This window comes from Tachypleus tridentatus, chromosome 3 (genome assembly GCF_004210375.1).
Source record: "Tachypleus tridentatus isolate NWPU-2018 chromosome 3, ASM421037v1, whole genome shotgun sequence".
Lineage (NCBI taxonomy): Eukaryota > Metazoa > Arthropoda > Merostomata > Xiphosura > Limulidae > Tachypleus > Tachypleus tridentatus.
Window position 1 is genome coordinate 83,749,543 of NC_134827.1, and position 13,934 is coordinate 83,763,476.

Below are 13,934 nucleotides of genomic sequence, written 5' to 3' on the forward strand. Positions count from 1 at the left end.
TTGTTTGGGTATTTCGCACAAAGCTACTCGAGAGCTATCTGTGCTAGCCGTCCCTAATTTAGCAGTGTAAGACTAGAGGGAAGGCAGCTAGTCATCACCACCCACCGCCAACTCTTGGGCTACTCTTTTACCAACGAATAGTGGGATTGATCGTCACATTATACACCCCCACGGCTGGAAGGGCGAGCATGTTTAGCGCGACGCAGGCGCGAACCCGCGACCCTCGGATTACGAATCGCACGCCTTACGCGCTAGGCCATGCCGGGCCTCCAGTTAAGGGACAGGTCTACTTGTGGGTGCTCATGCAAACTATTTGAGAAGTTGCAATGACACCAAAGAGAATTAGCATAAGAACCCCTGTTTTCGCCAGAAAATGAGCTCCGTGACAGAAGCCTAAGACTTGGTATTCTGCTACAAAGTCTGCTACTCTTTAGCAACGAATAGTGGGAATGACCGTCACATTATAACGCCCTCACGGCGAGCATGTTTCGTTCGACGGGGATACGAACCTGCGACCCTCAGATTATGAGTCGCACGCATTAACTCACCTGGCCATGCTTGGCTCTTAGATATGCTCAAATATAATTGTATTTTACTTGGTTAACCATTGCCTTAACCTTTAAACTTTAAAACAGCAAATTTCAACATGCTCAATTTGAGATCCATACATCGTTCACACACTTTTTTATTTTATATCGAATATAAGGAAACAAATTTATAAAAGTATTCAGATTCTTTTATATTATTATAGAAAACACTATGTATACTACAAAATTTACATGGTGAAAGCTGAAAGGATATTGTTCTATCTCTGAAAAGTATTCACGAAAAATTATTTTTAATAAATAAAAATATACACGTGTAAAGTAAGTATTAAGAGCCCCTTTAGTTTTGTGAAGTGACATCCCAAATGTATGTCCATGGAAACTGAAAAAAGCATAAAGAAAAACTTCCATGGAGAAAATTTGGGGCACTGCCGAGAGAAAGTTGATCACAAGAAAAGGGGAAGAGACCTAAATAACTGAGAACTGGAAGGTACTGTATTGGACCTACAAAGCAGTTCTACTGTGAAAGCTAAACACATCGAAGATAGTCAAAAGCTCTTGTGTGACTAGAAGTGCAAGGATCAATGTTTCAAGATCAGAAAGAATGTCTTAGTTCTGCTACTCATTGACAACAAAGTCACATTGCATTGGAAAAGACCATTTGAAGTGCAGAAACTTATAAATAGAGTGTACCATAAAGAAAAAGTAGATGGGAAGACCAAGATCTGATGTATCAATCTGTTGTAGAGATACTCTGAAAGAGAAGACCGAATTGATGCAGCTACTGAGGCATAGATGGGCATGGAAAGTGTGGCTGTCATAGATTCAGAGCCAGGAGGCAGTGACTTCAATTTAGAATATAAAAATCTACTAGCCCTAAGACCATTTTAGAAGACGTTTAGTATGAACTGAAAACAATCTTTGTGTATAATAAAAATATATTATAAATACTTTTCTTGGATATACAAGACTGTATAGCTTCAAAGTTATTATTTAGTTCATTTAATGATTATTTAGTTTTATGACAAGTGTTAAAAGTTATTTTAAAAGCGATAAATATGACAAGTTTAGCTATGTATTTCTATGTACAATTCATTTGTTGTGTATGTAGTTTAATTGTTGTAGATAATATAGTTAATGTAATCTTACTCTTCCAGGCGAGTCCGGCATGGCCAAGCGTGTTAAGGCGAGCGCCTTGTAATCTGAGGGTCGCGTGTTCGCATCCCCGTCGCGCCAAACATGCTCGCCCTTTCAGCCGTGGGGGCGTTATAATGTAACAGTCAATCCCACTTTTCGTTGGTAAAAAAGTAGTCTAAGAGATGGCAGTGGGTGGTGATGACTAGCTGCCTTCCCTCTAGTCTTACACAGCTAAATTAGGTACGGCTAGCACAGATAGCCCTCAAGTAGCTTTGTGCGAAATTCAAAAAAACAAAACTCTTCTAGGCTTTTCTCGTTATGCATATTGTTATCACTAGAGGACTAGCATTTTTGTTGCATGTTGTAAATACATGCAGGTAGAGAAAGTAAGTACCTGAAAGTTATGAAAAAAAGAGAGATAGAAATAGACTGGGTAATAATGACTTTAGCCATAAAGAGTGTATAGGAGTTAACCTTAAAAGTGTAATAACTGCAGACTGTATCGTAATAAAAATCTAGAGAATAATAATTCAACTCGTCAGTTAGGTTGTAAAGTAATTGACCAAAAATGTGTGAACTTTCGATTTTCGAGTGAATTATATAAAGCCGTAGATACAACTGTGATAATCCATAGGGTAACATATTCAATTTATCACTGATTTTATTATGATAGCAGAATGGGGAAGAATAATTTGTATTGCTTCTCCCCACATCTCAGGAAATTGTCTACACTACTGATGTCCACTTAATTTAGTTACCCAGTTTATAACAAGAAATTCTTCTATCATCTACTTAAATTTTGACAAACATTTTGACAAATATACAGACAACACCAGCTGTCAATTTTCTGTAATAGTGATTCAATTAATCTTCTGTGGCTGGGAAGGTTTTAATTAAATAGTTCAGTTTTATTCAAGGAATAATAATTCAGAAACACTCAATGCCACTTCATTTAAACCGATACAATTAGTGATACAGTTCATACAGAAAATTGAATTTTGTTTTATTAATTTTGTGGCTACAAACTTAATTTGTTCGTGATGACAGACAGATCTGAACCAAGAGCATTATACGTCAAACAACTCTTTTAAAACTAGGGTGAAAAACTAGAAAGCAGTCAAAGGATGTTTAGAAGTGTTTGTAATCATAAGAATAGCTATGGTTGTAAGTTAGCCATGGAAAAACGTATTGACTATACGATGTAATGGAAACAGAACATGCAGTTTGAGCTGGCAGCGAGACCAGACCAAAGTTGTTTCGGTTGTCATCATCCTGACCTAGTGATGTAAAATAAACACGACGTTTCTTTTAAAAAGTAAGATTATATTAATTATACAGTCTACTGTGCCGATTCTAACTGCAGTGGTCTGTGTGTTATGTAGTTGAACTGAGTGATATTAGTGTTACCAGAAAAGCAGTTTTTTAAAGTTAAATAACAATTTTAAATGACACCTGACAATTATGCATACGGTGTTTAAATAGTTGTATGTGATGTTCTTTTATGACAGAATCTGATGAGAGCAAACGCCAACAATAAGAAATCTGGCTTTAGGAAATTCAAAACGTCATCAAAACAAAGGCCATCTATCAAGTATCACTATCTACACATAATTACAGAGGCGTAGCTCGGGTTTTCAGTGCCTGGGGACAAAGTCAGTTTTTGCGCCCCCTCGTGACAAAACGTAAGCCATGAGGGGTCCGTCATGCTTTCCCGGATATTTATGAGTTTTAGAACATTAAAACCTGAATTTCGTGGCGTATTTTTAGGGTATGAAGGAGATGAAAAAAAGTGAAATAATTGAGTCAACAATGGTATTTTGAAGATATAATTGAATAACAGAGAAGGACAGAATGAGAAACAAGAATGCGTATAAAAAATTAATACAGAATTATTTTATACTAAAATAATAGTCAAATATAACATTGCGAAAACTTAAAACATTACCTTGGATATAGTAACCTGAAAAGTTAGCATAAGGTAAAAGAAATGGTTTGATATAATGCTTTGGATGTTATTATGTAACTTCAAAGAGAAATTCTTCTTGCCTTTGCTGCTGCAAATGTATCAATTAATTCCTCAAAATTTATGCTGTCGGTAATCTCTCGCTTCACACTCAGCAAAGCCAAGACTGACAATCTTTTCTGTCCCATAGATGATCTCAGGTAAAACAGGATAAGTTTTAACTTACTAAAAGACCTTTCACAACTGGCAATAGATGTTGCAACAGTCAATAAGATCTGCAGACCAACTCTCAGATTTGGAAATACATCATCCCCATACTGCACAATGAAGCAAAGCAGATCCTCTGGTGTCGAAAGCTTAACATCAGCCCTTGTCTTGAATAACATTCGGCAATCCATTATTTCACTGAACATCTCCAAGCCATCCAAGTCTGTATCATAAGAGCTTCCTATAAAAATGCATATCTGTTTCAAGCTATTCTCATTAGTTGTGGACATCAGCTCCTTCATGTCTAAAAGAAAGCCAAAACTAGAGTCCAGTTTCTTCAAGCTGATGAATCTGTCTCTCATTTCTGTGTGCATTTTGTCAATCATGCTTTTCATCAGTCGTAGCATTTCATTTTCTGCTGTGAGTTCTACATCCTCTGCTGTTTCTCCGTTCATTTTTTTCTTCTTCCTTTACCGTCTCTCAATTTGGACATCACAAGAACTGCACAGTTCCTTTGCTTCTTTAAAAGAATTATTGCATATGGCATCACTGTTTTTTTAGGAAATACCCTTGTAAAGCCTAAATATCTTGAGCAGCATTATGGAAATTCATGGTGTGGTCCTGAAGCCTTTCATGAACCAGGTGAATTTTGGCAAATACAGTATTCCAGAACCGAAGAAGAACCAAAAAACTCAAATGTTAGAATCCGATGTAACAATTGAACTACATCACTTCGTTATCTGAATTTTTCTCCTGATCATCCACAACATTTTTCAGTACTATCAATTGTTCTAGTTGATCATGTATCGGTTTAACAGCTTCTACTCTGGCACTCCAAGTTTCTGACTCTGACTTCACTGATACACCAAGAGCAGTTTTCAGTCTCTCCCATCGAAGAGTTGACCGCGAAAAATAAACGTAGATAGCTTGCACAGTACTGAAAAATGTCACGCCTGCTACCTCATGACTAATAGCATGAACCCCAACTAAATTAAGTGTGTGGTTATCACAATTAACAAATGTAGCCTTTGAGTTGAGTGCAGCAAGTGTTTATTGCATTCCTGATTTGTGGCCAGACATTACAGATGCATTGTCGTAACACTATGATCGACAGTCTTCGGAAGGTAATTTATCCTTCTCCAGCTGTTGCAATATTATGTGTGCAATACTTGCTTCATCTTTTTTATGGGCTTGAATGAATCCTAAGAAAGACTCCTTCACAAGTACAGTTTTATCCTCGAAGTTTATATCTACATGCCTAATTTTATGAAAGCCGAGTAATTACTTACTGTAATGTTATGTGATCCAGAAGCCTGAACTGTTTGGATTTTCGGATATTCTTTACCGTTGTTGTACGAATAAAATCCTGGGAAGCTTTTTTGATAACTGCAAATATAGTATTTTATATCTCATTGTTAAAATTAGGATTCCGTAATTTCTTGTCTGCTGTATAAGAAATTATAATATTACATTATAGGAAATCATGTTTCTTGGCACATCACTGTACTATTATGCATTTCTCTGCTTTTAATTCCCCGAGTAATAGAATAATTATTGACGAAAGGGTTTACGCTTTCGCTTTGGTCCGAAGTTGGGTGGGATAAAAGCTAGCTAGGGCGCTAGGGGTAAAAGCTAGGGCGAACAGCGTGAGTAGATCAAACGAACGATCAGTAGTTAATAGATAAAGGAGATCAGGAGAATGTGAAAGGAACAGGAAATATTAAATCTATTTGAAACCAAATTCCCATTACATTTATCCTTAACAGCGAAGTCGTTATGAGTATTTTTCAAATGATATGACCGATACATGAACATTGCAACGAATAACGAATTTTAGATTTAATAGCAATAATTTTCCCATTGGGCACATAACGGTGCATCCAAAAATCTTATGGTTCGGTTACGCGCTCACCCGTTTCAATTTTAGGATCAATGCCGAAAAGGCGCGAAAGGTCCGGACTTGTATCTCCTATTCACAATCTAGTCCAGTGTTAGATTTTCTCGACTTCGTTTCCAGCTTTATCAGACTTGCGGGGGTCAATTATCTGTTATAGCCGTTCGGTTACTCCCGAAGGACAGGGCGCTGAGGCCATGGTAGCACTGCGAAAATTGGATCAAGTAATAAACAATTTACCGACTTTGTTCGGTGAAGTACTCGTGCAATGTGCGTTCTGATTACTGATTTACAGCATATAATGTTACATTTCACAACGTTCACACAATGTTACATAACAACGTTGATTATTCGCTATGAAGTGACTGCATTTTGACGATTTCATAACAGCGTTATGGTATAACGTGACCAAATCACAACCAACTTGTGGCAACACATGACGTTGCAACTCCCATATATGGGACACTGGACATTACTTGGTTAAGAGGGTAAAACATTTCATTCTGAAATTCATTCCTAATTATGAACATCAATTTGGCGCCCCCACCCCCGACGCTGCGCCCGGGGACAGATGTACACCCTTTCCCACCCCTACCACCCTAGCTATGCCACTGGCGAACGAGTAATCTTTTTAAGCCAAAAATCATGAACGTTAGAACTTTCTATTTAAAACACCAATAAAAAGTAGTTTAATTAGTAAAGAAAAATCCTACCAGGAATAATATATTTTTGTGTGATAATCCTTCATATGAAACAAGCATCTCAACGTTACTTGTTTCAGATTACCCTTAGTAACTACAAGTACTTCTCATTACTTTCGCCCGGCATGGCCATGTGGTTAAAGCACTCGACTCGTAATCCAAGAGTCGCGGGTTAAAATCCTCGTCGCACCAAACATGCTCCCTCTTTTAGAACTGGGTACGTTTTAACGTAACGGTCAATCCCACTATTCGTTGTTAAAAGAGTAACGCAAGAAATTAGCGGTAGGTAGTGATGATCAGCTGTCTTCCACCTAATCTTACACTATTAAATTAGGGACGACAAGCGCAGATAGCCCTCGAATAGCCTCAAGCGAAACAAAAACTCAAATATTGATTTTAATACTTGGATTTTGTATAATTATAGTATATATGTCAATGTATTTCTTAGTGAATATCTGGATTTGGTATAATTATGGTATTTATGGCGATATGTTTCTCAGTGAATACCTGGATTTAGTTTGATTATAGTATTTCTGTCGATGTGTTTCTTAGTGAACACCTGGATTTGGTATGACTAAAGTATTTATGTCGATGTGTTTCTTCGTGAATACCTGGATTTAGTTTGATTATAGTATTTATGTCGATGTGTTTCTTAGTGAATACCTGGATTTGGTTTGATTACAGTATATATGTCGATGTGTTTCTTAGTGAATGCCTGGATATGGTACGATTATAGTATTTATGTCGATATTTTTCTAAGTGAATACCTGGATTTGGTATGATTATAGTATATATGTCGATGTGTTTGGTATGATTATAGTACGAGGTCTGTTCAAAAAATACGCGGACTGTTTGAATTGCGCGGCTCCAGTTGGTTCCAGGGGAATCCGCTTGGTGTCGCTAGGTTTGCACAGATCAGCTAATTACGACGCCATTTCCCGATTGCAGATATCTTCATTTGTGTATTAGCTACGCGGTTTTAAGTGAAGTGCTATTTTTTCGTTTGGCGGATTTCAGAATGAATGACCTGAAGGAGCAACGACTTGCTGTAAAATTTTGTGTTAAACTTGGAAAATCTGCGACTGAAACTTTTGCTATGCTTAACACGGCTTACGGTGATGTTGCTATGAAGCGTACGGCATGTTTCAAGTGGCATGAACGTTTTAAGGATAGTCGACAGTCCATTGAAGACGATGAGCGTCCTGAACGTCCTTCCACGTCAACTAACGACCCACAAGTCGACAAAATCAACACCCTGGTGCGGGCAAATCGACGTTTGACTGTCAGGGGAGCTTGCTAAAGAGTGTGGGATATCAGTTGGATCTTGTTAAGAGATTTTGACCGAAAAATTGAAGATGCACAGCGTTGCTGCGAAATTTGTGCCTCAGAACTCGTGAGTTTTTGGCCAAACACTCGATCACTGTTCTTCCCCACCCCCCTACTCACCTGACCTTGCTCCTTGCGATTTTTTCTTGTTCCCCAAACTCAAAAGACCCTTGAAAGGAAGAAGATTTGAGAGGATTCCCGAGATTAAGGCAAATGCGACGAAGGAGCTGGAGGACATTACAAAAGAAGCGTACCAGGACTGTTTCAACAAGTGGAAACGCCGTTGGGATAAGTGTGTGCGTTGGGGAGGAGAGTACTTTGAAGGGGTCCCCGACATGTAACTTCTAAATAAAGTACATTTTGTTTTATGACGTCAGTCCGCGTATTTTTTTGAACAGCCCTCGTATATATGTCGATGTGTTTGGTATGATTATAGTATATATATCGATGTGTTTCTTAGTGAATACTTAGATTTGGTATGATTATAGTATATATGTCGATGGATTTGGTATGATTATAGTATTTACGTCAATGTGTTTCTTAGTGAATACCTGGATTTGGTATAATTATGTCGATGTGTTTCTTAATGAATACCTGGATTTGATATGTTATATATGTCGATGTGTTTCTTAGTGAATCGTTTCGGTAATCCAATTAGGTATTTGCTTATGTATTCGACATGAATGATTGCAGGATGACAAAAGTGAAGTTATTTATTTCTAAAATTTTAATGTATTTGTTTGTTTGACATTATGCCTATTTTATGAAGTATCCATTATTACTATTTTTTTGCATCGATGTCTTTTTTTAAAAATTGAAAATTGGGGTTTCGTCTTATATCTTTATAGAATTGCTTTGTTTTTCTTTAGTAAATGTAAGACTCAATATCTTGGTATAATAATTTGTAGCCATCAAAATACTTTGATTTTACGAATTCATGTTCATTCCGACATAAATCTATTTATTGAATATTATTTGTGTTACATTAACATGAATAGTACATAGTATTTCTGTAAATATTGCAATCTCTTTGAAGTTTGATTTAATTATTAATATTTTAACTTCAATTGCATCATAACACAATTTTATATAAACTCGTTTTATAGTATTTTTCTGTATTTGGAGAGATTATGGAAACAATATATATTTACATAAGTATAATATAATTGGTAAAACAACATGCGCAAACTTAAATGTCTTTATAGTTTTTCTTATATGAATGAAAGCAGCGAGAAAAAGTTAATGGCATTCGTTCACTTCAATACATTTACGTACAAAATTATACATACGTATTGTAATGTATACCTGACGAGCCTCTGATTTATTTTGAGTGGTTGTTTTTGATTAAGCACAAAGCTACAATGGGCTGTCTGTGCTTTGCCCACCACGAGTATCGAAACCCCTTTTTTAGCGTTTTAAGTCCGCAGACATACCGTTGAGTTACTGGGGGGCGTTTAATTTTTATTTAATTTTAATTTAAAAGTTAATTTAATGTGAATGTGTATCAAATTTATAATAATTGCCAACAAGATTCATACACACAAACAATATTGAGTCCTCTATCTGGTATGATAATAACTTTCAAGTTGATATAGATGCAGTTCACCTAACGAGTAAACTAGCTAACTCTGTTATTCGCTGGACTCACGCCGTTCACAAGCTGACTTTTAACCGCGGAAAATATCTAATGTCCTCGTAAAAATACTATCCTTTAAAGTTAAATGGTTTGTAGTGTTCGACATCTATGAACGTTCTTGGTCAAATACACATATCTGCAATTGATGATTCTTTACTCTAGAATCTTCTACAAATTTATAAAATAGAGGAGAATTTCGCAAGACATATTTAACACAAGAAGTGGCGTACATTTCTAAATATTAATATATATTTAACTAAAACAATCGTTCATATTAAAATAAATATATGTTAATGAAATGCCGTTACAATAGAAACTATGTGAACTAAACCCACGATTTGTTTGCTTGTTTTTGAATTTCGCACAAAGCTACTCGAGCTAATCTGTGCTAGCCGTCCCTAATTTAGCAGTGTAAGACTAGAGGGAAGGTAGCTTACAGAAAGGGCGAGCATGTTTGGCGCGATGGGGATGCGAACCCGCGATCCTTAGATTACGAGTCGCACGCCTTAAAGCGTTTGGCCATGCCGGACCTAAAAGTAATTAAACATGCCATTATTGATTCATTTTTCTAATTACTTGTCATTTGCTACCCAGTGGCTCAGCGGAATGTTTGTGGACTTGTGCAGATGACATTAATATTGCTTGCTTTGGCCGTGATTTTCGTTCTAAGGCTTTTTAAGTTCACTCTTCTGTTTTACGTGTATTTAAACGTGATGCACAATGACATTAATATCGCTTGCTTTGGCCGTGACTTTCGTTCTAAGGCTTTTAACTCTTGCCGTATAACGTGTACCTAAAAAAATTGTTAAGGCTTTCCAGGTTTGCCGCGAAAAGTTTGAGATTGTCCTTGTGTGCCGCAAGTCAGAAAAGGTTGAGAACCACTGCTTTGTACAATATAAATTCATACTTTCATCTAGCTTTTAGTGGAAATCAGTTAAAATACATTTTAATCTTGATATAGTTTAGTGACATGTTTGTTTGAACTAAGATTTCCTTTTATTTTTGTTTTAATGAAGCAGACAGCAGCAGCTCCATACATAAAATGCCATAAGTTTTTTATCGGTGATCCAAACTAAGTGTGCATGTAAAAGTCATTCACTGGAGTACAAGGTGATTACAAAGAAAGTGCCACAGCTCAGCACATTATTTCTCACAAACAGCATGGGATAGGAAGTTGATATTGTACAGGGTTGTAATGAGTATCATGTGAAAGGAAGGCCACTTTGATTTATTTCTGATTGGTATAAATGGCTCTTTTGATTGCAGTGTAGTTCATTTAACCAACATGAAATTGACAAGTTTACAGATAGGTGAGCTAGTAAAGTGTAATTACACAATAGGCTACAACATTAAAGCAGTACTGAGGGAATTGCAGAGTGCATAACATCTGCAGATGGCTTTATTCCAGTATTGTTGTTGTGTAATTACAAAAGAAATACAAGGAGATAGGTTGGATTTGTTATAAACCATATAGAGCTCATCAACACCTAGTTAGCTGATGCTGTTGCTGAGGTCTGAAAAAAAGTCAGCTCAAGTACATATGGATGCAGCAATGGATGTTTTGTTACCCTATGTCAGGATTTGGCAACTTAAACTGTTCAATGAGCTCTTCAGTCAACTTTGAAATGTTTCCTGAAATGCTGCATTATGTTTAAAGATTTAAAAAAAATGAATTTAACCATTGTTAATTATATAAAAGACTGGGAGTTGTTGAACATTTTCCTGCCAATGTGGTATTGACTGATGTAGCACATTTCACTCATTTTGAAATTGTCAACACATCCAACTGTATTATCTGGTTGGAAAGTAATCTATATATAACATTTCCTAAACACCTTCATCATACTAAGGTGACAGGGTGGTGTGGTTTTTACAACTGACTTTATTACTAGATCATGACATTTCTGATACCCGTCAGCATGTGAAATGCAAACGTGTACATTTCATGCTGCAGGGTACTGTGCAATGAACATAACTAATGTTAGTTTCATCAACAGAATGTGATGGAAATTATTGTTCTCATGCAGAATTGTGATTCTTCACCTATTGGTTTAATAGTTGGAACATATCTTGCAGGAACCTGTTAAAGGCAGAATAATTTCACATTTCTCTTCTTGTGAGTTGCCAACTCATTCAATGGGCCTGACATTAGTTAACTTCTGTTTGTGGGACTGTCTGAAATTATACATATATCATGCAGACTCAAAGATACAATATTCTGGGAAGTGGCCAGCATACCAAATATGATTTGTGAACTTAATATGATGTTCTTTGTTACCTTAGTGCAATGCATTCTGGATGCTAGGACAGCATATTTTTAACAGTTGTTATTATTGATCAGACATTATGTGGTGCTCTTAATGGCATCATATGACAACTTTGGCCTTCATATCCACATAATATCCTTTATACCCCTGTGAAGTTTAACCTTCTTGTGCCATATTGGTTTTGAGATATGACATAATTACTGCAAAAACTCTTTATAATCACAATTTCTTTTTATGTATTTTGCAATTGGTTTATTATAATGTAAGAAAATATATTGGATTGTAGTGTTAAGTGCCTTCTAAAATACTATAAATTCTATCAAAAGAAAACATTATGTGGTTTGATTATCTGATATCAGTAAAGAATGATGAAATTTTGACTACTTACACATACTAATAAATCTAAATTTAAGTTACTTTCCAATTGAGATAAGTCCATTGGTTTCTTTGGCAATATTGTAGATACTTTCAAAATGCATTGCTGATATAATATTGCTATTCATATATAGTTATAATAAATGAAACTTGATACCTTCCTGATTCAGACATTGCTGTCAGAAATATTTTAAAGTTGGAGAGAAAAATTGGATGTCCTGTTTTTATTGATGGTAGATAGCAGAGTTGGAAAGGTTTATAACTTTTTCCAATTTTTATAGGTATAGAGATATATTCAAATGCTGGTATTTTAAGTTGACATTTAGTTTCAGCAGCATAAGAGGCCCTAAAGTCTTCACATGTGTATAAACAATGTGTGTGTGTTTTCTTATAGCAAAGCCACATTGAGCTATCTGCTGATGTAAATCCATAGACTTACCATTGTACTAGTGGGATGCGTGGAAAATGATCCTTAAAGAATGACAATATGAACATTAGTGGATTCTAATGGTCAGAAGCATAGGTTGGCTGGCTTCACCTAACCTGAGCCAGCTTCTGCATATGAACAAGTTTTGTAATCTTGATTTCATTTTTTTTTTATTGGAACTGAGTACTGTTTACGTGTAGATGGTATTGGAGTGTTTGGATTTTGGCTGAAGGCTAAGCATGTTTGCCATTATCAAAGGAATGACAACAAAGAACAGCACAACTGATAAGGTATTGGTCAACAAAGTCACAGTGAAACCAGTCGACTGAGAAAGTTCACAGACACTGGGCATGTACATTCCATGGATGATTCGATTATGAGTACATGTGAACCTACATACCAATATCACTTGACAGTAGTGGTCTGTTGATTATTCCACCCTAAAGATAGATTTTTGAGAGGAGTGTAATAGTTATAACCAGGCAGTTATAACTTTTTCAACCTACACACTAGATTGACCATCTGATTAATAGGTATTCACCCAATTTTGTATTTTTAATCTGTTCTTTTACTGTTTAAGATAAAATTTTTGATCATTTTGGCTGTCATGTTCTCAAACTAGTCAATGAAGTGAAGTTCCTTAGTGTGCTGAAGCTTTGTAGTATTATAAAACTGTTATATTTGTTTGGCAAATAACAGTAGACATCCAGCACTTTCTTTTTGGCAATGAACTAGATTTTCATATTGACCCAAAGACACGTGGATCCAGCCTGACATTCCACCTAGTAAAATCGATGCTAAAAGATGCATTGCCAGGTCATTCATTGGACATTTGGGACCTAACTGATTCTGAAGTCTGGGGACCAAGCAGACCTAAGAGCCTTACACCTCATTGGACAGAGTGGCAGAATCCACTAATGATTAGCTAAGCACCACTTTTGTACCAGTGGTGCAGACATGGCAGTCAGCTTCCAAAACATTGTTATCAAGAAAGATGAATGGTAGGCACTTCAGTATCAAGAACCCTCTCTTTAAGTGTCTTATCATAATGTATCTATAAACAATGAGCCATAAGTAGTGTACGTGCATTGGTCTGTGCAAAATATCACTATATCTCTAAGCCAGAGAAGCCCTGTGAGAGTTGAGGTTGTCCTAAAGGACAGCTAAATGTTGGGTGGCAGAGAAACACGTCTTCCAGAACTCAGTACCACAAATAACAAATACCACACCTTTGGAACCATTGTTGGTAGTAGCCAACAAACTGTGAAGATATTATTGTCAGTAGTGTCATCAATAACAACAAAGGGATAAACAAAGGGATCACTGGACTACTGGCAGTGTTAAATATGAGGCCAGTGACCAAGAGGTTATGAGGATTGCATCAATTGCAGATGATGGCTGACTTGTAAATGAAACCACCAATATTCATTGCCATAGTCCTGACAGTGATGCAAGT

At 36.3% G+C, this 13,934-nt stretch overlaps 1 protein-coding gene across 1 annotated transcript; it reads right to left on the reverse strand.

Moving 5' to 3' along the window:
• Positions 1–3,707: 3,707 nt before the first annotated feature.
• Positions 3,708–4,307, reverse strand: LOC143245911 (uncharacterized). The gene has a single exon (XM_076492164.1). The coding sequence runs from the start codon at positions 4,305–4,307 to the stop codon at positions 3,708–3,710; it is 600 nt and encodes a 199-aa protein (XP_076348279.1).
• Positions 4,308–13,934: the final 9,627 nt, after the last annotated feature.

What these genes read in the sequence shown, in the direction of transcription:
- LOC143245911 (XM_076492164.1), bottom strand. Translation starts at nt 4,307, where the DNA reads ATGAACGGAGAAACAGCAGAGGATGTAGAACTCACAGCAGAAAATGAA.